This window comes from Lynx rufus, unplaced genomic scaffold (genome assembly GCF_022079265.1).
Source record: "Lynx rufus isolate CCGP_SWC_20201006 ecotype Redwood Valley unplaced genomic scaffold, mLynRuf1.p SCAF_43, whole genome shotgun sequence".
Lineage (NCBI taxonomy): Eukaryota > Metazoa > Chordata > Mammalia > Carnivora > Felidae > Lynx > Lynx rufus.
The window spans coordinates 2089255-2111015 of record NW_025814860.1 but is presented as its reverse complement, the minus strand read 5'-3'; the positions used below and the strand labels follow the sequence as shown (position 1 = coordinate 2111015).

General features: G+C 56.0%; 3 protein-coding genes across 3 annotated transcripts; 1 reads left to right on the top strand and 2 right to left on the bottom strand.

The window, feature by feature from the left end:
* Positions 1-700: 700 nt before the first annotated feature.
* Positions 701-4991, bottom strand: POLR3K (RNA polymerase III subunit K). The gene is made up of 3 exons (XM_047098046.1): positions 4841-4991; positions 3378-3465; positions 701-1266 (listed from the first exon to the last, which is right to left on the bottom strand). The coding sequence occupies exons 1-3, from the start codon at positions 4949-4951 to the stop codon at positions 1139-1141; spliced, it is 327 nt and encodes a 108-aa protein (XP_046954002.1). The 5' UTR covers positions 4952-4991; the 3' UTR covers positions 701-1138.
* Positions 4992-5192: 201 nt separating this feature from the next.
* Positions 5193-8569, top strand: SNRNP25 (small nuclear ribonucleoprotein U11/U12 subunit 25). The gene is made up of 5 exons (XM_047097921.1): positions 5193-5418; positions 6613-6703; positions 6943-7048; positions 7600-7674; positions 8129-8569. Exons 1-5 carry the CDS (start codon positions 5377-5379, stop codon positions 8184-8186), a joined length of 372 nt encoding a protein of 123 aa, XP_046953877.1. The 5' UTR covers positions 5193-5376; the 3' UTR covers positions 8187-8569.
* A 468-nt stretch (positions 8570-9037) lies between these two features.
* RHBDF1 (rhomboid 5 homolog 1) lies at positions 9038-20162 on the bottom strand. The gene is made up of 18 exons (XM_047097954.1): positions 20113-20162; positions 16023-16163; positions 15823-15953; positions 14659-14872; positions 14027-14236; positions 13831-13953; positions 13601-13758; positions 12849-13106; positions 12623-12734; positions 12425-12499; positions 12172-12333; positions 11466-11566; positions 11240-11303; positions 10738-10832; positions 10407-10482; positions 10233-10333; positions 9962-10115; positions 9038-9720 (listed from the first exon to the last, which is right to left on the bottom strand). The coding sequence occupies exons 2-18, from the start codon at positions 16137-16139 to the stop codon at positions 9301-9303; spliced, it is 2571 nt and encodes an 856-aa protein (XP_046953910.1). The 5' UTR covers positions 16140-16163; positions 20113-20162; the 3' UTR covers positions 9038-9300.
* Positions 20163-21761: the final 1599 nt, after the last annotated feature.

Here is a 21761-nt window from a genome sequence, read left to right as displayed (position 1 = left end):
GAATCTAACCAATCAGAGACGATGGGCTCAGGACCTGGCCTATGTGTCATGGCAAAAAGAAAACCATCGTGTCAAACTTAAAGATTAATCACTTCTGGGAAAGATACCAAGTCTCAAAAAAAGTACAAATCTGTCTTAGAGGCATAAATTTATAGCTCATGATTTCACAAGTGAGACTTTATTATTAAGAGATTTGGAAGGGGTGCCTGGGTGACTCAGCTGAACATCCAACTCTTAATTTTGGCTCAAGGTCATGATCATGGTTTGTGAGATTGAGCCCCACGTCAGGTTCCCTGCTGGGGATCCTCTCTCTGCCCCTCCCCAGTTCATGGCGCGTGTGCTCGCTTGCTCTCTCTCTCTCTCTCTCTAAATAAATGAGTAAACTTTAACAAAAGAAAAAAAAAGAGAGAGATTTGGAAAAATAATTAAGTCTGAGGTCCTGAGAAAGAAACTTGTCCATCCACAAACTGCCATCCTGTCCCCATCTAGTCTGAGGTGTCCTTTTTCTTTTGCAACTGGAAAGATGAAAGAAAATATAAAAACACTCTATCTAATACATTTACTGCAATCCTAGGAAACAAGAACAGAAATGATACATTGAAATCCATGTTATGAGCAATTTTGTGACCAGGAAAGCCCTAAGTATGGCAGCTGTTAGATGTCTACTTCTCAAGGCATTTAAAACACTGAAAAAGCAGTATTGGGTTTTCCATTTTAATTAAATATTCACAACAGATTGTGATTAAGTTTGCAATGAACAGTTAGGTACTTAGGGACATCTAATGGACTAAATTGTAAAACTTTATCAGTTGTGCAAACAGGGTACGTATCTCAGAAAGCTGGTGGTGAGAGAATACCAATTACCCAATTCACGTAAGAGATAAACCAACAGGACCACAGATAGAGTACACTACGTTATGGGTACGCTTCCCCCCACAAACAAAATCTCCCTGGACATAAATGAGCTCACCTGCTCATTGGCAGATAGGCTAATTTGCTGACATCCTGGGCAGCTACCCTAAAAGGGTTAGCTTTCTGCCACACCAGCAAAAACTCAGGACCCAGTTCACACTCCCGACTGGGAATTTACCCTGGAGAATAAGGTGAGCAGACACTGACACCGCTGGGCAGCCTGGCCCTAGTCCCTCCAGCGGTGTCCACACTGAGCATTGCAGCATTTGTAGAAAGTGGTCATTGGTTCATCTGCAGAGCGGGTCTGAAGCTGCATGAAATAGGCACGAGGATGCTCGCATTTCGGGCAGGACTCTGGCAACAAGAAAAAACAAGTGACTCACATTATTAAAAAAAAATGATGTTAATGACCAAAACACACAGCTTAAGAGGAGGTGTTGTGGAAAGGCAGCAAAGACCCTCCTCCCAATGCATTCATCTGGGACCCCTTCCCTAGGCTACCTTGTACCATGATTTAAGGCTACAGTTAGTGGCAACATTCCCCCTATGCTCTCACACTGAGGGAACTGAGGATACCTACGACTCGGAAAACACTCCTGCATCCTTCCGGGGGTCCCATTTTTCTTTTCTAATCTGGCTGAAGACTGGTTGGAAATGTAACATGAAAATTGACTCATGGCCACCATGTGCATTATGAGGTCCACTCCCTGAAGAATCTTCTGAGTGCGTTTCCATCACCAGCGCCTTCTCATCTTCCCAGAGGAGCCCCCAGTGTATGATGAGTCCACTTCCCCTTACATTTAGGGATCCAGGGGCGCCTCAGGTCCTGATCTCACGGTTCGTGAGTTTGAGCCCTGTGTGGGGCTCTGTGCTGACAACACAGAGCCTGCTTGGGATTCTCTCTCTCCTTCTCTGTCTGTCCCTCCCCTATTCACACACACACTCTCTCTCTCTCTCAAAACAAATAAATAAACTTAAAAAAAAAAGACAATTTAGGGATCCCTTTTGGCAACAGTTCCTCAGGCTATTCTTATGAAGATCTCACCACACACCCCACACCTTTGCAAAGTGCCTCAAGGCAAAGCTATTTCACTTTGAGAAACTGACCGTACTCTTCATAACACCTTCAAACACTCTCAAACACCATTTTGAACACTAGGTACATAATTCATCTCCTTTTGACAAATTCTGCCAATGCTAATGTTACCCTATCAAATTTGGATGTTCTTCCAGAGGGGAAAAAAAGACGGTACTAAGCAGGAGTTGGCTCTTCCTCCACTAAGTACAGGCGTGTCTAGGGCTCTCCTCTTTCCTTCCTTGCTCATGTTTACCTCTATCAGATATGAAACAAGACTTAAAAAAAGCACTTTACGGGAACCCTCTTGCACTGTTGGTGGGAATGCAAATTGGTGCAGCCACTCTGGAAAGCAGTGTGGAGGTTCCTCAGAAAATTAAAAATAGACCTACCCTATGACCCAGCAATAGCACCGCTAGGAATTTACCCAAGGGATACAGGAGTACTGATGCATAGGGGCACTTGTACCCCAATGTTTATAGCAGCACTCTCCACAATAGCCAAATTATGGAAAGAGCCTAAATGTCCATCAACTGATGAATGGATAAAGAAATTGTGGTTTATATACACAATGGAGTACTACAGGGCAATGAGAAAGAACGAAATATGGCCCTTTGTAGCAACATGGATGGAACTGGAGAGTGTGATGCTAAGTGAAATCAGCCATACAGAGAAAGACAGATACCATATGGTTTCACTCTTGTGGATCCTGAGAAACTTAACAGGAACCCATGGGGGAGGGGAAGGAAAAAAAAAAAAGAGGTTAGAGTGGGAGAGAGCCAAAGCATAAGAGACTCTTAAAAACTGAGAAAAAAAAAAAACAAAAAACAAAATTGAGAACTGAGGGTTGATGGGGTGTGGGAGGGAGGGGAGGGTGGGTGATGGGTATTGAGGAGGGCACCTTTTGGGATGAGCACTGGGTGTCGTATGGAAACCAATTTGACAATAAATTTCATATATTGAAAAAAAAAAAGCACTTTAAAGCTCTCGGGCACTAACTTTTAAAAATCGACACCAGAATTTTTTCCCTTAGGCTCTGACTTCTTTCAGTCCTGTCACTGTGGCTATCATCACAGCTATGGAGTGTGTTGGATTGACTCACTTCACGCTCTCATAATCAGGGAATGTGGAATAGCCCCAGAAAGGTCAAGAGAGCCCAGCAAGGTCATCAAACATGAAGAGGTCACTCTGAGACTCTAGTCTAGGTCTGTGCCTATACTGTCTGTCTTAGTAACGAATTATTAAAGGAAAACATTAACACACTTTCTATTTTTAGAAGCTCACTTCCTCCAAGTACATCACTGACTCGGACATGCGAAGTGTCACCGTAAGCAGCCTCGGCAGCCTCATCTCTCTCCACAGCTCTGTACCAGAAGAGGTTCCTTCTCACCTGCAGTAGAGTCAACATTCTCCCAGGCAGCTGCTCCACCAAGCACATCATCCACTTCTTTCAGCTTTGGGTATTTCCGATTTGTTACCTAACAAACAACAGCAAGTCTTCAGGCTCCAAGTAAGGGAACATTACAAACCTGGGTCACCAAACCACACCTGTCCTCAAGTGTCTCGCCAGACTTCCTTCAAGGCAGACGAGAGGGTTACTAAAAGAAAACAGTTTCTACTCTCACAGAGCAGGACTTGCCATTGGGATTTAGAGGATCCAGGCTTGGGATACCCCCCAAAAGAAGAGAAAGAGTCACTGGTGAGAAAAAAAATCTCTGCGAGGACTGGATGACACGCCAGAGCAGGAAGGAAAACAGCGCAGGTGGGATCTCACACTTCTACGGTACTACACAACCCAAAATGAGAGAAACACAACTAAAGCCAAAGCGTACCACTTGGCTGGGGGGCCCAGCCAGAGAGCTTTCAAAGCAGGTCACATTGGGCTTCCTTCCCAAGTTTTACCACGCATCCTTGAAATTTCAGGGTTACCTAAGAGTTCACTCTTCCCAGTTTCAGATCCTAAACTCCCACAACACAGCCCTGCGGTAGAGTAATACACAAACATTAGGAGGGAGGGCTCTGCTTCTAAAAAATAAAAGCGTGCTAATAAATAAGGATGTTATCATCAAAGCAAAATAACAACTTATAATAGAGAGTGCATTATTTCACTACATTCCAGGTTCACACCAGAGCATAACAGGGTACAAAACAAACATCACTGCTTTCCTTACACCTTATGTCCTAGTAGTGATAAAGCACCTAAGTTACAAAGTATATTAGAAGGCAAGGAGTCCGATGGATTAAAATAAAAAAGGGAAGGCGGACAAAATGGGGGGAGGAGCTGAAGTTTTAAACGCAGCGGTCACTTAAGACACGACCAACGAGTGGCATGGTTATCTAGGGAAAAAGTAAGCCGAGCAGAAGGCATGTGCAAAAGCCGGGTAGCACGTGCGCAATGGGGGCTCCTCCAAGAGGCTGCTGTTGCTGGGGACGAAGAGTACATTAGGACGTGCCATCAGACTTGGAAGGTCGCGGGGAGGTGCTGGCGTCAGAGCCTACCCGGCCCTGGGAATGTGCGGGGGAGATACTGAGACTTTTCGAGCACAGAACGGACTTGATCTGACTTAAACGTTGACAGGATCACTCGGGCAGCTGCCGTGAATACAGTGACGGGAACGCGCGCGCGGGCCTGAAGCCCGAGGGCGAGGTTAGGACTGCAACGCCAGGAGATGACTGGACGGAGCCCAAGGTGACGGCAGTGGGGCGGGACAAACAGCCGGATCAAGGTAGGGACCACAGGATCTGCATCCGACGGGAAGTGGCTGCGAGAGCAAGGGCGCATGAAGGCGGACTCGGGGCTGGTGGGAGGGGAAGCGGGAGGCTCCCGGCTCGGCGCCGGCCTCTGGGCCCCACCTTGCGGGTGATGTTGTGCACGTAGGGGCAGGTGTTGCAGGCGAAGCGGTGGCAGCGCTGTCCCTCTTCCACGATTAACCCATTCCCGCAACCAGGGCAGAAGAGCAGCATGGCGGCCGCCTGGGTCCCGCAAGCTACCGGCAACCCCCGCGGCCGGCCGCGGGGCACAGACACCAGGCCCGTCTCCAGCTCACATTGGTTCGGGAATCCGCCCCACCCCCCGGCCTACCAATGGAAACGCCGATTTCGCGTTCCCAGTGAGCACTGCGGCAGGCCGCCTCGCGCTTCTCATTGGTCCTCGTGGCGGCCCCGCCCCTCGCAAACCCCGTGACTGGGCTGCTGTCCCCGCGGTGCGCGCCCCGCCTCCGTCGCGTACCCCAACAGGTAGTGCGGGCCGTGCCTGGGGACTAAGAGGCGCCCTGGAGCAGGCGGAGGAGGAGGTGGCTGTGCGGCCCGAGACGCCCGAGGACGATGAGGACGAAGAGGAGGCGCTGCCACACTCCGAGGCGGTAGACGTGTTCCAGGAGGGTCTCGCCATGGTCGTGCAGGACCCGCTGCTATGCGATCTACCGATCCAGGTGCGCGCGGGCGGGGAGCCGCCGGGGGTCGTTGCCCGCCGGGCGGTGCTCCCGCTGACGGACCTCTGGAGGCCCTGATGGGGAGCTAGGGGAAGGCGCCTCTGGGCTCAAACGAAGGTCTTAACCGGGGCGGGGATGGAGGTGGGGGTTGGGTGGGCGAACGAGGCTCTCACCTGGCGAGCAGAATTTAAAGGGGTCAAAACAAACCACAACAAAATTAAAAAAAAAAAAAAAAGTCAGGCTATATGACCTTTTAATACACTGTTTCAAAAACTCGAAGGTCATGTGAATAAGTCTGTGATAAACAAAACAGTGAAATTTTACGCAAAGACCAGATCAGCATTGATGGTTTTTCACTTATCATCCTTCAGTGTGCCTCAGGACGGTCCTGTCTTTAAATCCTTGTAGCAGGAAGAACAATGTCAGTTCAGTCTGAGAGCCCCTAATTACCAGGATTCAGGCCAGGGCCCAGGACAATGTAGACATGAGTCAAGTGTGCAGGATTTACCAGGACACCACAACACGGTAATAATAAAACATTGTAATACAACTAAAGAATAATACAATTAAAAAATAAAACTCCAATATGAGCAAAATAACAAGGATGCTAAAGGTAAAGGTAGACTCACGTCTACGTTGTCCTGGGCCCTGGCCTGAATCCTGGTAATTAGGGGCTCTCAGACTCAACTGACATTGTTCTCCCTGCTACCGAGCCCCAGAACCCGGATCTGATCCTCATCCTCCTGTTTCTGCACTCCTCTTTCTCCCGAGATCCCATCCACTTTGCACATTCAATACAAACATGTGGGTGGAACTGGGGAAAACCCTACCATACAAGCAAGAAATTTTGTTTCTTGTTCTTCATAAAATATGGTACTGCTGGGGCGCCTGGGTGGCTCAGTCGGTTGAGCGTCCGACTTCAGCTCAGGTCACGATCTCGCGGTCCGTGAGTTCGAGCCCCGCGTCGGGCTCCGGGCTGATGGCTCAGAGCCTGGAGCCTGCTTCCGCTTCTGTGTCTCCCTCTCTCTCTGCCCCTCCCCCATTCGTGCTCTGTCTCTGTCTCAAAAATAAATAAACATTAAAAAAAAAAATATGGTACTGCTTTTTGGACACTATCATCTTGCTTTCTTTTGTTGTTGTTTGGGATGGTAAAGAGAGGCAGGGATCCCACTTCCACCCTTGGTCTTTTTGTAGGTTACTTTAGAAGAGGTCAATTCACAAATAGCACTAGAATATGGCCAAGCAATGACAGTCCGAGTGTGCAAGATGGATGGAGAAATAATGCGTAAGTGCTCCCTTCCCCTTTTGGACCATGCAGTCTGAGTTTTCACACAGGCAAGATGCTAACATGGCTGCTCGGTGGGAAACTCAAGGGCCACGTCCAAGGATACTGGGGCAAGCACAAGCCTACCCTACCCAGATCTGAATCTCCATCCAAAACCATCTGGACAGAGCTTCTGGGTTCCTTTCCTGCCATCCGAGGCCGTGGCTCCCCGCCATGGCTGTTCTCCTTTTGTGTTGCAGCTGTGGTTGTGGTACAGAATGCTACGGTCCTGGACCTGAAGAAGGCCATTCAGAGATACGTGCAGCTCAGGCAGGAGCGGGAAGGAGGCATTCAGCACATCAGCTGGTAAGTGGAGCCACAGGAAGGGCTGGTGCCGCACGAGCACCTGCTGCCTGTATGCTGCAAAGTGCCGACGGGGTCTGAGCTCCCTGTCCCAAGCATGGAGACGTGGTGGCTGCCTCCATGCCTGGGAGTCCTGCCTCAGCTGCTCTTTCATGCTCTTTCACCTCACCTAGATGGCATTTCCAGTGGCCGGAAGTGGTCTCCCTGGTTCCGGATGGGGCAGCTTTCAGCAGCCCCACCCCATCTTTACGTGGGTGCTCTCCTCACTCCCACTAGGTCAGATGTCTTGTTGCCTGTGTGTTGGTATTGCCGCCTGTTTTGTTAAGAAGGTGTGTTTGGCTCCCTGCCACCCCACACAGCCCGTTGAGAGCAGTGCTTCCTTAGAGCTACCTCACGCCCGGTGCATACGTGGTGCAGGAAAGGCCAAGAAGAGGCCACCTGCCCTGGGCCCCCAGGACTGAGCACCTTGAGCTCATCTCACACACAGCCCCTGCATCCCAGCAGGCCAGTCCCCGTGCTTGTGGTCTACCTGAATCCCCATCTGAATCTTGCAGGTCCTATGTGTGGAGGACGTACTACCTGACCTCTGCAGGAGAGAAGCTCACTGAGGACAGGAAGAAGCTTCGAGAGTAAGTTGGGGCCACATTTTGAGCTGCATCTAGTGTGTTGCCCTCTTGTTCCCCAAGCCCTGCCAGAGGGCCGGGGCCTCTTCCCCGGAAGGAGGAGTCTTAAATCACTTACCGGGGAATAACCAAGACCAGCACAGTCCCTGGATGGACTGACTCCTTCCTGCAAGGAGCTTCCTGGGGGCCCTTCCTACCGGAACGGGAGGCATAAGCACGGTGTGAGCACTGCTCACTAGTGGCAGGGTGGGGCTTCCCACAGCCAGAGGAGGCCAGTGAGAGCATGTGTGCAGGAGAAAGGCTGCCCGCTGGCACAGTGTGGGCTATGGGGCGATGGCCACTGCCACTTCCTCACCTTCCTGGACACAGTGCTCTTCCTATTTGTCCTTTCTTGGTCCCTGACATGAGTCTCTGGTGAGGAGTCACAAACAGACCTCACACTACAGCCCTCCTCTTTCAGTTACGGTATCCGGAATCGGGATGAGGTGTCCTTCATCAAAAAGCTGAGGCAAAAATGAACCTCCAGACAAGGACAACTGTGCTACTGGCCAGGCTCCCCCCACCCCCAGGAGGAAGCCTTCGACAACTGTTCCCTTTTTGCAGAAGAGTGTTGAGGTGGCCTGCACCTAGCTGGAACACCCTAATCATGTGGCAGATGGGCCTGGCCCTCTGTACAGGATTCATCCATTTGCTTCTTAGTTTGAAAAGTAAAAAAGCCACAGTACTCGGGGCAGGAGGGACTGGTGCTGCCCAGTCCCCGAGGGGAAGCAAGGGCAGAGAATAGTGCAAGTGAGTGCTAAGGTGGAGGAGGCTTCACCTGAGCCCTGTGGCCAGCCCCTGGCCATAAGACCCTTTTACTGTGATCTCTACAGCAAGGGGAAATAAAGGCAGAGTGGCTGGCTTTCTGTTTGTGCTTATGGGGAAACAGGGCCTGGGATCAAGAGTATGTGGATGGGGCCCCCAGCCTCAGCTCACAGGGTTCACCTATAGCAACACCTTCACCCTTCGGCTTCCGGAAAGGGAGGTAGCCTGGGGCTGAACTTTGAGCTGCCGGCTGGGTACGTGGTGTTGGGGTCGGAGATGCTTCTCATTGGTTCGGGGGCGGGGGGGGGGGGGGGGAGGAGGGCAGGGGTGACCGCACAGCTATGGGTTCTTCTTTCATTATCAGCTGCCAGTTACTGTAAGGAAGGGGGACAGTGTACTCCCATCCATCTGACTGAGAGACTTCACTGGAAGGTATATTTGACACTTAGTTCCCCGTTGTGGGGAATTGTAAGCAAGGTGGCCAGTGGCCTGAAGGATCTCCCTCCACAGCCCCCAGCCAGAAGCCAGAAAGACGAGGCAGCTCCGGTAAGTTAGTGGCAGCTAAAACGCTCCCAGCCCATTTATTGGCCACGTGAGGTGGTCGTCAAGAGACTAGTTAGAAGGTAATCACGGGAACTGGTGTAATAAATGCCCTGAAGTACGAGAGGTTCACCGCTGGTGAACAAGGCACAAGAGGCCAGTGTTCAGGAAACAGGCAGGACAGCACCCAGGGCTCGAGACTCGCGTCCCGTGGCCTGTGGGGCTTGGGGGAGACCACGTGCCTGGCTCTGGCCTGCTGGAGCGCGTGGCCCCGGCGCCCCAGCCAGCTCAGTGGAGCTGGGCATCCAGCTCGTACTTCTCGCAGAACTTGTCAGTGAAGGGGATGCAGGTGAGGAACTCACACCACTCACAGCGCACGGGGTAGAAGTAGAAGAGGACCACCAGGCCGGCCAGGAGGCCCAGGAAGACCACCTGAAAGACGATGATCTGGCAGCGCTTGCGGTACAGGTCAAACTTGCCGAAGCTGATGTAGGGCAGGAAGGCAAAGGAGAGGAAGAGGCCGCTGATGAAGCCCGAGATGTGAGCGAAGTTGTCGATCCAGGGCAGCAGCCCAAAGGTGAACAGGAAGAGGACCACAGCCGACAGCTTGAAGAAGGCACGCCAGGGCCTTGCCAGGACCTGCCAGCTCTGGAAGAGCTCCACGAACAGGCAGGCCAGGATGCCAAACTGCGAGCCGGCCGGGCCCACCTGGCGGCAGTGCGGGTGGCTGTGAGCTGGTGGGGCTGAGCAGACCCGCCCGCCCCAACCCAGGGCCGCGTCTCCCCGCCCTGCCTCCCGTGGCCTGCAGCACACTGAGACTAAGGAGCCAAAAGGAGGTGCTCCCAGTCTGGACTCTCCAGGGCCCCAGACCCCGTGCTGGACGTGGACTCGCTTTACGACAGGCAGCAGGTGCACATGGGGGCGTCCCCACTCTGGGTGACAGTCTTACCTCTGCCCGGTACGGCAGGAAGATGGCACTGGCCAGGTTACCGGTGACCCCGCTCAGCAGGTAGATGATGGCTATTCGGTGCCAGCCTGCCAACTTCTCCAGGTCCCGCAGGACGGTCATCTGGAAGCAGACCGACACCAGGCAGTGCAGGATCCTGTGGGGTGGGGGGTGAGGGGGTACTCAGCAAGGAGGCCGCCCCCTTCACCATCTCTGGCCATCCTGGGGAACCTGGGACCGGCCCCCCCTGCTCAGCCCACGTGGTATCACTTGCCCAGCGTGCAAGAAGAGGGACAGCCACAGGCGGTAGAACTGGTCAGGCACCTCAGGGTTGAGAAAGGGCAGGAGCCCACACACGTCATCCATGCAGTGCACCTGTGCAGAGTGGCCCGTCAGCACCCACAGTGGCTGGGGGGAGAGGGGAGGGACGCTCACCCTGGAGGCCTACCTGGGAGCACAGTGTGGCCTCCTCGTGGAAGTAGCCCCTCATGAAGTCACAGTACTCCCGGGAGGTAATCTCACACCTGGAAGGTCAGGCCAGGATTGCAAGGACTTGTAGAGTGGCCCAAGGGCAGAGGCACCTGACTATGCCAGCCAGGCCCAGCTTTCAGCCCTACTTGCCCACCATTGTTGGCTCTGGACAAGTCCAGGCAGACCCCTTCTCACCCCAGGCCCCTCGGAATCTTGGGTTATTTTGGAACTTGGGGAGGGAGAAGGGCACAGCCCCAGGGCAATCTGCACCCAGGACTGGCTGCACACACAAGCACAGGCACACCCACCTGCCCTTTGTGCCGATGCAGCAGGGCCGGCCCGTGATGACACAGTCCATGTGAGGGTGGTTGGTGTGGTTCCCGGCGCTGTTTTTGGTGCAGATCTGGGTCACAAATGGGGGTGAGTTGGGTCAAGGCCTCCCCCAACCCTGGGACCCACAACCATGCTTGGAGAATGGGGGCAAGGATGGACAGGCTCCTAAGGTAGGAAGCCAGCCTCCCTGGACTTCAAGCTGGCTACCACACCCCGAGACACAGATGAGCCCTCTGTCAGGTTGGAGTAATGTCACTTGACCCCCTAGGCTTCCACCTGGTTCTCCTGTTCTGGCTACCTGCTCAGAGAGGCAGGTGTTTGGTAGGTAGACAGGCTGAGCAAAGGCCAGAGGCACAGCGTCTGAACACCCAGGGTGGTCCCATGATGGGGATCTCTGGCGTCACTAACGGGTGGAATGTGGGTTCCTCCTTCACAAAAACAGGGCGACTCACAAACAACCCCTCCACTCTGGCTCACCGGCCACTTGGTGATGTCATCTGGCCACTCGTGGGGGTCCTCGGAGGAAGGCTCATCACACACCCTGCATGAACCCAGGATGTGGTCAGACCCTGCCTTGCACCCTTGGTATCCATGCCTTCCCGTCCGACTCAAAGACATGTGGGGCAGCTATACCCTCTCCCCCACACACACACCCCATGGAGCCATTGACAAAGGAAGTAAGGGAGGGGCTGGCAGGACTGACCTGGGGTCCTGGTGGCAGACAGAGCCAAACTGCCTCTTGCGGCCCGCAAGATCTGGGGCACTGGGGTGGAAGGGCCACTTCACCCACACTGCCAGCGTGGACTGTGGGAGGACACAGGGTCAGGCCCTGGTCAGAGCCCACCCCTTAGCCAGTGCAGTCTCCAGGAGGCAGGAATCAAAAGTAAAGTCACTGAGTCCCTGACACTGACCCACGATGCAATTTCAATGAAATTACACTCCACAAATGTGCAGGCGTGTTGGGAGACTACTAAAAGGAGCTCAGCAGCATAATTCCTGTTAGCTTAACAATAGAAACAACCCGTGTCCAAAATCAGAACTGGTATAAACGACAGCACCTCCACGTGAGATGATGTAATATAAACTTGCATGAATCTTTTTTGGTTTTTTCTTGAATTGTTTGGTGGAAAGAATAAGGCAACGCCACTTGTGTAAACTTAGGACGTGTGCACAAAAACAGGACCGACGTGCAAAAAGAGCACACCCAAATCAAAGACTTGCTACAACTGTCCTCTGTGACAGGAGGACCAGGAAATGGGGGGAGCAGGGGATACAAGGAATAAATGTGAGCGGAGGGCCCTCACACGGAGGGACGCCATAATGTGCACGGAACTAGGGTAGTGATGACTCAACCGGCTCTATCTGAAGTCCCAAGGTAACCGCAAGCACACGGTGGTGGGGGCACAAACCGAGCACTCCTCCTCCGAGGTCTGCACGCAGCCCGACCGGTCATTGCGCACGCAGCAGGCCGAGTGCTTCTCACGCTCACGCGCAGCGCGGATGAAACTGTGTACCTGCGGGTCCTGGCGCATGCAGGGCGAGAACTTGGCACCCAGGTGAATGAGAGCCTCCTGCGGAGGATCGGGAGGTGCAGCTGCAGAATCCGGCCCCCTGCGAGCCCAGGGTTCCCACCCTCCGGCACCCACAAGGCCCTGCCCTCACCGAGCTGGGCCCGATCCAGAAGTTCTCCTGCTGCACGTACTTGACGTTCTCATAGACCCCGCGGTTCCGCAGTACCTGCAAGGTTGGGGAGAGAGATCAGACAGAACCCGCTCCAGCCCTCTCCTCACAGAGTGAGGAAAGACGGAGTCCAGAGCCCAGACTCCACAGATCCGGGCCGGGCAGGGTGCCAGGGCTCACCGAGTCCACAGTCTCATGCTGCGAGAAGCCCACAGGCGCGATGCCGTAGATGCACACGGCTAGAATGGTGACGAGTGAGTGCACGAAGGTGAGCCAGTAGGTGAAGAAGGGCCTGCAGGGCAGAGCGTCAGCAGAGACCGCGTCTCCAACCCAGAGGACCCACCCCCAACCTGGAGCCTTGCCTGCTGGAAGCTGCATCCCCCCCACACTCCCACCCCATGCCTACCTGTGGTCGTCCATGTCCTCAATCTGGCGCTTGACATAACTGTCGATACGCTTGCGGTAAGTGCGGTTGGTCAGCCGGCCCACCATGCCCAGCCCATACGGCCGCTTCTCCCTGGCAAAGAACTTGCGCACGGGCATCGCGATGCGCTGGCCCCGCCGCTGACCCGCCGTGCTCACTACCTCCTGCCGCAGCCGCACCTTGGGCTGTGGGGCCGCTGCGCCACCCTCCTTCTGCTTCCTCCAGCCTCGTTCCAGGGGCCTGGGGGAAGGGGCACAGTCACCTCCCGCCCTAGACTCCCAGCCTGCCTCAATCCCTCCCAGCAGGACCAGGATGGCCTCTCCTCTCTGGCTCCCATCTAACACCGAAAGCACTGTGCAGGCATCCACCATCAGCCTCCTCCTCACCAGAAAAAGAGCAATCCTGAGCCCCCCTGGGGATTGCAGAGGTGGAACCTGACCTATGTGAGGCTCCCTGGACGATCTACAAGTATGCATCACAACACCCTCCATCTCCCCGCTAGATTCTGTCCAGCCTGTGGACCCTGGGATTCCGTTCCTGTCCCACAGGTGGGCAGCCAAGACCTGAATGGTGCCCAGCCCTGGGTCCCACAGCCATAGTGACCAGGCTGGGCTCACAATCCACAAGATGACTCCTTCCCCCGGCCCTCCATGGCATCAGTGCCCTAGGGCCCAGATGCTCCGGACAGCCGTAGATCCTGCCCTCCCCCGTCCCCACTGGCTGGTGGCACTCACAGCATCAGGTGGCTGCGCTCCAGCTCACTGCGGTCCAGGGCCCCACCCGTGAGGTCTGCCTGCTCTGTGGCTTTCTCCCAGTCTTTGAGTGCTGCCTCCGAAGGGGACTCAAACACCTCGTCTGGGTACGTGGACAGCTCCTCGTGGAGGACTCCTTCCTGAGCAAATACGCACGGTCAGGGTGGGATACATAGGCGGAGGGGTCTCAGGTGATGCCCCTGTGCTCTTACCCGGGCAAAGAAGGACGTGTCCAACTCGTCGGGGAAGTCAGCTGTGTCCTCCTCCAGGAAGCTGGCGGGAGTGAAGCTTCGGCGCTGCACCCGGCGCAATGTGCCATCCCTAACAGAGCGGCCCTACCAGCGAGGAGGTGAGCGTGCGGTGTGGTGGCCAGCTTAGTTCCCACCTCACCCCAGCCCCCGCACCCACCTTCACCAGGGCTGCGGCTGCCCGGAAGCTCATCTTGGCCACCGATTCACGCTTGCGTCGCCGCGGGAGCCGGTTGAAGCCCGAGCGGGAGCTGGAGAAGGAGCAGAGGGAAGCAGCACCAGGCGTGACAGGTGTGTGTGGGGTACTCAGGCCGTCAGCCGTGTCGTCTGCCACTCGGAAGGCCCGGCCCCGGGCCAGGGGATCTATGATCTGGCAGAGGGAAGGAGATGTAAGAGTCAGGGACTGGGTCATCGCTATGGCGGGGGGATCCTTTTCCACCCTATACTCCACTGTAGAGAACACAGCTGCTGGTCTTCCCACTCCCCAGTGGGTCCCTGGACAGCTGTGTGGGTGCCCAAAGAGGCCCCCATCCTCGCCTGTAGTACCTTCACACTGCTGTTCACCCTGCGATACTCTCCCACCTAGAGACTGGCCCATGGTTCAATCCCAGGACCTTGTCCCTTGCCCCTGGCCCCCATTCCCAGAGTATCTTGGGTGCCTCTGTGGAACCATCTGACCACCCTCCCACACCATGAGCTCCGAGGAACCTCCTCTGCTCAGGCTGGCTGTGTCCCCAGTCCCAGTCCAGGGAGCAGAGTGAGAAGCTGGTACGAGGCAGAAGGTGGGCATACCTTCTGCATGCCCAGCTGGCATGGCCCCACGTACAGTGGCGGGGGCGTCTCAGTGCTGGTCAGAGACACGTTGTCCTGGCTAGGCAGGTCTAGCTCCCGGATGACCTGCGGCTTCAGCTTTCCATAGCGCTGGCTGCAGTGGCGGATGCTCTTGCGCTGCCATTTCTGGGTGCTGTCGCTGTCCTTGCTCACTCCGAACCAGTCAGCTGTGCCCCTGCCATAGGAGGGTCTCAGCAGGGTAACGCCAGATCTTCCGCCCACCCCAGCAGGGGCCTCAGAGGCTCTCCTCTTGTGCAGCATGCCCCAACCCAAGCCTCCAATCACTCTAGGGTCCAGGGTCCAGGTGGGCTTGGTGTAATTAAGGGGGTGAGTGGGTTCCAGCCCTGGCCACCCCCTAAACAATTAGCCAACTCCAAATTCCTACTAGAACCGCAGACGGTAGGCCTTGCCCAAGTGAGTATTTTACACAGATCCTCAACCCATCATGGAGGAGGGGAGGGGTCCATGGGGGAGACATCGAGTCCACAGATGGCACTCAGAACTCAGCCCTTAGCCACAGAGCTCGGCCCCAGGCAGCAGCCTGACCTTGGACACCACAGAACTCAGGCAGTGGGCACTGCAAGCCCAGGAAAGCTGCCCATAGCTCTTAGACATGCAAGGAAAAACACTACCGGCACCTGCTGTTAGGAGCCCCAGGGAACACCAACTGCACTGGCAACTCCCGAGAGGCCACAAGCCATGCACACGCCAGCTAATGTCAACATACTCATGCCCTGCCCCAGGTACCTGAGCAGGGACCGAGAGAGAGACCGGCGCTGTGGGAGGGCCCTGCGGGCACCAGGGGGACCCAAGAGGGGCAGAGTGTGGACACGCCCAAAGCGCACCTGTCGGCTGTTCAGGGGCCAGAGCATTGGGATGGGGGAGACAGAGAAGGAGAGAGCGAGTGCTGGAGGGGAGCAGAGAAGGCAGTAGGTGAGAGCAGTTGGTCCCCAGAGTGGGAGGAGGACAGGGTGATGTGGGGAACAAGATCGAGGAGAAAGCCGAGACAGGAAGGACCCTCGCTCCGTTCCCAGCCCTAGTATCCAGAGGGGACGCTGTATGATCGCCTCTGGCCCCCCAGCCCCCCAGCCCCCCACCAGCGGAGCAGCCGAGGCAATACAGTACCTGCGGATGGTCTGGGTGATGGACGTCTGGCGCTGCAAAACTGGCCGCCGGACCTCATGGTGGGGCGAGGGGATACGGGCTGTCTCAGCCGGCATACTCACACTCCGCAAGAAGGCCTGGCGTCTCAGGGGCTGGACAGTGGGGTCACGGTGAGGAGGCTGGATGGAGGATAGCCACAGCCTCTCCTGGCCAGGGCCTACCTGTAAGGGGCTGGGTTCCTCGGTCACTGGGGGCGCTACAGCTGGTATGTCCAGCTTCAGCCAGGGTGGCTTCTTGCGCTGCAGGCTGCTCGTGCTGTCCCTGCGGGCCTCGCTCATGGTTCCAGGTGGGGCAAGGCAGGCCTGGGGGGCGTCATGCGTTACTCAGTAACGGTGCCGACAGGACTCTGAAGCATCGCTGGGCCCGGGGATGGCCCTGGCCCCTGATGCTGAAGTCCTACTCCACGCTCAGCACTAATCTGCTGAGTGCCTGCTTCATTCATCCCTAGAGACGTTGCAGGCATGAACTAGGTCCTCAGACAATATACATTCATTCATGTCGAAAGATATTTGAGCATCTACTATGAGTCACTCCTAGGTGCTCAGGGACACACTGGTGGAGAAACAAGGAAAAACACGGACAAAATCCCTGACTTCCTGGAGCTTAGAGTCCAGACAAACAATAAACCTATAGATACGATGTGTTAGAACATCGGAAGTACGATAGGGAAAACAGCACATTCCAGTTGCCGGGGCACTGATGCCTCCCTGTAAGGTGACATCTGCCAAAGACATGAAGGTTACGATGAGGTGAACGAGGCCAGTGGTTGGCGGGCAAGGTTGTTCCTCACACAGGGAACAGCCAGGCTGGGGGCTCACTCCAGTCTGTACGCAGGGCACGTCTCACATCTGCCTGACCCATACCTCACCGTCCTACCATCTGCTACAAAGACAAAGGGCCCACTGCTTCCACAACAGGGGTGCGTGATCCCTCCATCTCAAAGAGGAACGGCCACATGGCTTGCAGCGGGCCACGGATGCCCCCACCAGCAGGGGACCTACTGAAAACCACTGGCATGCGGATGCTGCCATGACCACCAGGGGCCGCTATGCGCCCAAAAAACAGATGCACTGCAGTGCCGAGGACTTCCCTCAGCATAGGAGACCCTGCCACAGCCCGAGGGCCCAAGCAGAGTAGGGAGGACCCAGAGCAGAGGCCACGGCTTGATCAGGGTCTCCGCTGCGTGGCCAGGTGACAGTGAGGCAATGACCATGTGACCATTGGCCTCTTGGGCACTCTATTCCCCCCTTACAAAATAGGCCAATTTCAGGGCAGATCTGGTTGTCCCTCCCCAAAGGACCACAAGGTGTCTGGAAGCAGGACATCCAAGTTTGGAAGGGTTCCCCAAGCACACTGTGGGGCATGGATAGCAGGCGAGTGGCCAAGCAATACTGAGAGGGCGGAGACTCCAAACTCCCTCCGCTACATCAAAGAGCTTCAGACCCAAACAGACTCTGAAATTTGGGCTTGGGAATCCACCCACGAACGCCTCTAGAAATAGCCTCCCTTGCAATCCCCTGACGGAGATCTAGAGAAAGCCCCGCCTGTACTTTACAAATAGGAAGACTGAGCCCTGGGGAACAGGGGCTTGACTTGCCCAAGGTCACATATTCAGGGAGCCTAACTACAGACAGCCCCAGGATGCTGCCCACAGCTCCCACCGGACTCACACAGAACACGGAAGGTAGGAACTCTGTTCAGAGCAACTCCCAGCTGTATACCGACCCGGGAAAGTCGAAGGATGTTGTTCTCACCCCTACACAGAGCAGGAAGGGCATGGGATGCTGAGCACTGCCCCTCCTGCCCCTCTGCAAAACAGGGGTAGCCCCAGGTACTGCTCACAGATCCTTGTGGCCCCGGACCAACCGCTGGGAATCCACAGGCCTCTCCAGGAGCCTCCCTATACTTTGCCAGCACCTCCAGGTGATATGAGCCGGTTCTCCACTTAGGAGCACAAGGAACCTCTGCCAGCTGATTGGCTTACACCACCACACACATCCATGACCCTCCCAGCTCCCACTGCCCCCATGGCCTCTCCTCACACCCGGCGGCCTCCCATCTCAGCACTCTAGTCACGCCCCAGCCTTGCACATGCATTCTGCCCCAATCCCCACATGTTCAAGGACCCCACAGCCTTAGTCAGGCTGGCCCCACCCCTGAGAGGTGCTCCCAGACCTGGATTCCCCTGGCACGGCTCAGGAGTTCACCCACGTGTATGCTGTCCTGTTACCACCGGGTCTGCATTGGCAAGACAGGCCAGCTCCAGAGCCACTGCTCAGTCAACACTGGCCATTTCTGAGCGTGGACTGGCAAGGGCCCATCCTCATGATCCGGAGGGAGGAGGGGCTCCTGAGAAAGACCCTTCAATTGCGTCTGGGAGGAGGAGCTGACCACAAGGCCGGGTCAGGGCAGGGATAGCACAAGCAAAGAAGTGGGAAAAGGGTGGTAAGGTACACAGGAAATCTGGCATTCCCCAGCCGCTGCTAGCCTGGGCGGACAGTCAGCCCCAGGAACACAACAGCCGTTAAGTTCATGAGGGAGGTACCAGGGCCCTGCCGGTACGCCCGGATCTCCCAGTGTCCCTCACCCCCACACAAACCCCTCCTGTGTTTGGGGCAGAACCTGGAGGGTGCTCTGTAACCCACAGGGTTCCAGGATCCCCACCCTGCCCCCAGTGCTGTGGGTTCCTGGTCTGCCCCACCCCTCTGTGCACAGTTCCCCATCTGGGCCTCAAGTGGGTGGGATTCACAAGGCGGGGAGTGCTCCATAGTGGGCCCCAGGGGTGTGGAGGAGAGGCAGGCCCAGAAGACAAAGAGTCTGGGCTGGGGAGGGGCACAGTGCCTACGCAGAGGACACAGTGGTTCTGTGTCCAGGCCTCCCCCAGGCACACAGTGGGCTCTTGTTCCCAGACAGCCCCTCAGGGGGGGAATCCCGACAGCATCTCTGCTCTGCTGACCCCCTCAGTGCAGGAAGAGACCGCAGCCCAGGGAGGGCCTGATTGCATGGGGCCACATATTATCTGAGTCACTCTGGCAACAATCAAGACTGCCCACCCGGGGCCCAGCCCCACCAGGAGACCCCCAAATGGGCATCCAGAAGCGGAGCAGAAAGTGCTGGCAATGGCTTACCAAATGCTAAGGGTGGGGGCCGAGCCCAGCAAGGGGACACGAAACAGGGGTGCACATCAGGTGCTACACCTCCAGGCAGCACAGTACAAGTGCAGGGCCCGTGATGAGGGCCCGAGATGGGGCTGAGGCACAAAGGCCCCACAGGGTCACAGGACCACTAGGGCTGTTTCTTTTTTCTTTTTTTTTTTAAGTTTATTTATCTATTTTAGAGAGACAGGGAGGGAAAGTCTTCTTCTTCTTTTTTTTTTTTTTAAGTTACCACTGGGGCTGCTTTAAGTGCAGGGAGAGGGGTGGGAGTAGCTGCAGCCTCATGGCAGAGGGCTGGGTAGGGAGCCAGGCCAGGTCCTACTGAAGCAGGTTCCTGCTCTGGGGATGAGTGGGGACCCTCATCACGGTGCACAGGTACAAGAGGGGCCAGGAAGCCAATGGAGGGAGGCCCGTGGGGGAGAGCCTGGCCTGAGACACTGGACAGACCCTTCTCACCTTCACCACCTGCAACCCTGTGCAAGCATCAGTTTTTTCATCTGAAAATCAGGGGCTGCAGCAGTGCCCGGCACACAGTTGGTGCTTGAGAAGCAGCAGCTAACGCAAACACCAGGCTGAAAAAGACCCTGCAATTGAGTCTGGGAGGAGGAGCTGCCTGCTGGCTCTGCGGAGCCCCCTGAGGACAGCCAAAGGAAGGGGGGAGGGTGGAGTAGGAGGGCCACAGAGCATGCACCACCAGAACAGCAGTGCGGGGCATGGGGCGGGGGGGGGGGGGGGGCACCTGGGGATAGGACCCTTCAGAGATGCCCAATTTGGTAAGGTGTAACCAAGAGGCAGGAGGAGACTGGGGAGCAGTTCTGGCCTGCCCTGGCCTGGGCAGTGGCCAGAGCCATTGTGAGGCTGGATCCTCAGGTGCGAGCAGCAGCCACCAATCCACTCAGGCCCGCTCAGCCCCACATGGCAGGACGATGCCAACAGGGGCGGCTGGAGGCCTAGTGGATAGCCCGAATGGCCCAGCCCCAGGACAAGACCCGCCAAGCCCTGGCCCCACCCTGCCCAGGGGACCGCCCACTGCCAAGGTCAGCTGGAGCAATGGGCCCCACCCCAGGACACCTGCCCAGACGTGTCCCCAGCTCACCTGAGCATGATCCCAGGAGGGGCCAGATCCTCCAACCTCCACACTAGTGCCCTGATCTCTGACCCTCGGTCTTCTGTTTGACTCCTAATCTGATGCTCATCCCCAGAAATCCCTTGGGAACAGGGATCACCAGCTGTCTGGCATCCATGCCAGAATCCAATCCTTCAAACAGGCTACTGTGTGGCAAAGCAGAATTCACCTGGCCTCTCTGTGCCTCTTTGTCTCCTGTATAAATGGCATAATGCTAAGTAATGGTAATGGCCAGGCCCGCCCCCCTCCTCAAGCCTCCCAAATCTCACCACTTTTCTGTGCAGGAAATAAGGTCAGAGAGGAAGCTAATAGCCTGCACAGTGCTCTCTGCCCATCCCCAGGAGGATACATCAATCCCTCCTTCCCCTTGTCACCCATCACCGAGCAGATGTCACCCCAGACATGTATGTGGAGGGCCCGTAACAGAACAACAGAAGGCTCCGTGCTACAGGAGGCCCCCAAAGGCACAGGAATCCCCAGTAATAATCACACTCTGGGACCTAACCAGGGAGCGTGGTGCACAGGGAGCACCAGCCCTGGGGAGAAGTACTGCCCAAAGTTTCAGCAGGCATATATGACAACCAAAGCCAAAGCCTCTGACCCCACTGGCTCTGACAAGGGCTGACAGGGTGGATACACCCCGGGCTGGGGAGCCCCAAGGCTCAGAGAGGTTGAAGGTCCATGCCACACAGTCAGTCAGCAAGGGAACAGACTGAGCTATAGCAGATCCTGGCTGAGACTTAGGTGAAAGCATCCCTCAACCTGCAGAGGGGAAAGGCCCACATCCTACCAACCTGCCTGGCTCTAGGGCAGATGAGCATCGCCTGGCTACCGATCAGAGCCCCCAGAAGCTCCCCCCCTGAGACGCAGGCGCTCCCTGGTGCCTTGACACCCTCGGGCTTAGTGACCTCCTCCCAGGACAGGCCAACTGCTGGATAGTACTAGAGAGGCCCCAGGAGGGGAAACCAAGTCCCAAAGTCTGTTCGAAGAGCAGAAATGGCCTGTCATCAGAAGGCTGGCACACCTGCTGACCTATCACAACCCGTAGGAAAGGGTCCTCTGTATTCATCTTACAGATAAGAAAACTGAGGCTCAGAGAGGCCGGTCACCACCTGAGGTCACTGAGCCTCCAAGGGCGTTCAAAGCCTTGGGCAACGTCTGCCCAGGAGCTGGGGTGCAAGAGACCTGTGTGCCTGCCTAGCTGGCCCTGGCCAAAGTCCCCCAGGGCTAGGGACAGACCATGTGGGTCCCTCAGGCTGTGGAGGGCTGTCAAACCCATCCCCCAACTTCACGCTATCCTGACCCGGAGCATCTCCGTTCAGGGAGAAGGGGTTCACCTTCAAACACATCCAACCCAGAAAATAGGCAGGAGCCAAGGAATATGACCCTTGGGCAGAAAGTGGATCCTGTCACAGACACCGAGGTGGGGGAGCTGGGGCTGGCAAGGGGAGCACCTCATCCAGAGAGAGGAGCAGAGGGGTGTGCCCTGCGCAGTAGCTGGGGGCTGAGAAGACCCTGAGGGAGGGCCCCAAAAGGCAGGGGAGAACTGGCTGATCCCCTCTGAACAAAGGATATGACTTCCCAAGGGCAGCAACTTGGCCACTAATGCTGGATGAGGA

Bases quoted from the DNA above. Each gene is read 5' to 3' on its own strand.
- SNRNP25 (XM_047097921.1), top strand. From the start codon at position 5,377: ATGGTCGTGCAGGACCCGCTGCTATGCGATCTACCGATCCAG. The intron at 5,419-6,612 runs GTGCGCGCGGGC...GTCTTTTTGTAG, and splicing joins TATGCGATCTACCGATCCAG to GTTACTTTAGAAGAGGTCAA. The intron at 6,704-6,942 runs GTAAGTGCTCCC...TTTGTGTTGCAG, and splicing joins GATGGATGGAGAAATAATGC to CTGTGGTTGTGGTACAGAAT.
- RHBDF1 (XM_047097954.1), bottom strand. From the start codon at position 16,139: ATGAGCGAGGCCCGCAGGGACAGCACGAGCAGCCTGCAGCGCAAGAAG. The intron at 12,334-12,424 runs GTGAGGGCAGGG...GATCCTCCGCAG, and splicing joins TCTGGATCGGGCCCAGCTCG to GAGGCTCTCATTCACCTGGG. The intron at 10,334-10,406 runs GTAGGCCTCCAG...CACTCTGCACAG, and splicing joins AGGCCACACTGTGCTCCCAG to GTGCACTGCATGGATGACGT.
- POLR3K (XM_047098046.1), bottom strand. From the start codon at position 4,951: ATGCTGCTCTTCTGCCCTGGTTGCGGGAATGGGTTAATCGTGGAAGAG. The intron at 3,466-4,840 runs GTGGGGCCCAGA...GTTGTTTGTTAG, and splicing joins TGCACAACATCACCCGCAAG to GTAACAAATCGGAAATACCC. The intron at 1,267-3,377 runs GTGAGAAGGAAC...TCTTGTTGCCAG, and splicing joins GAATGTTGACTCTACTGCAG to AGTCCTGCCCGAAATGCGAG.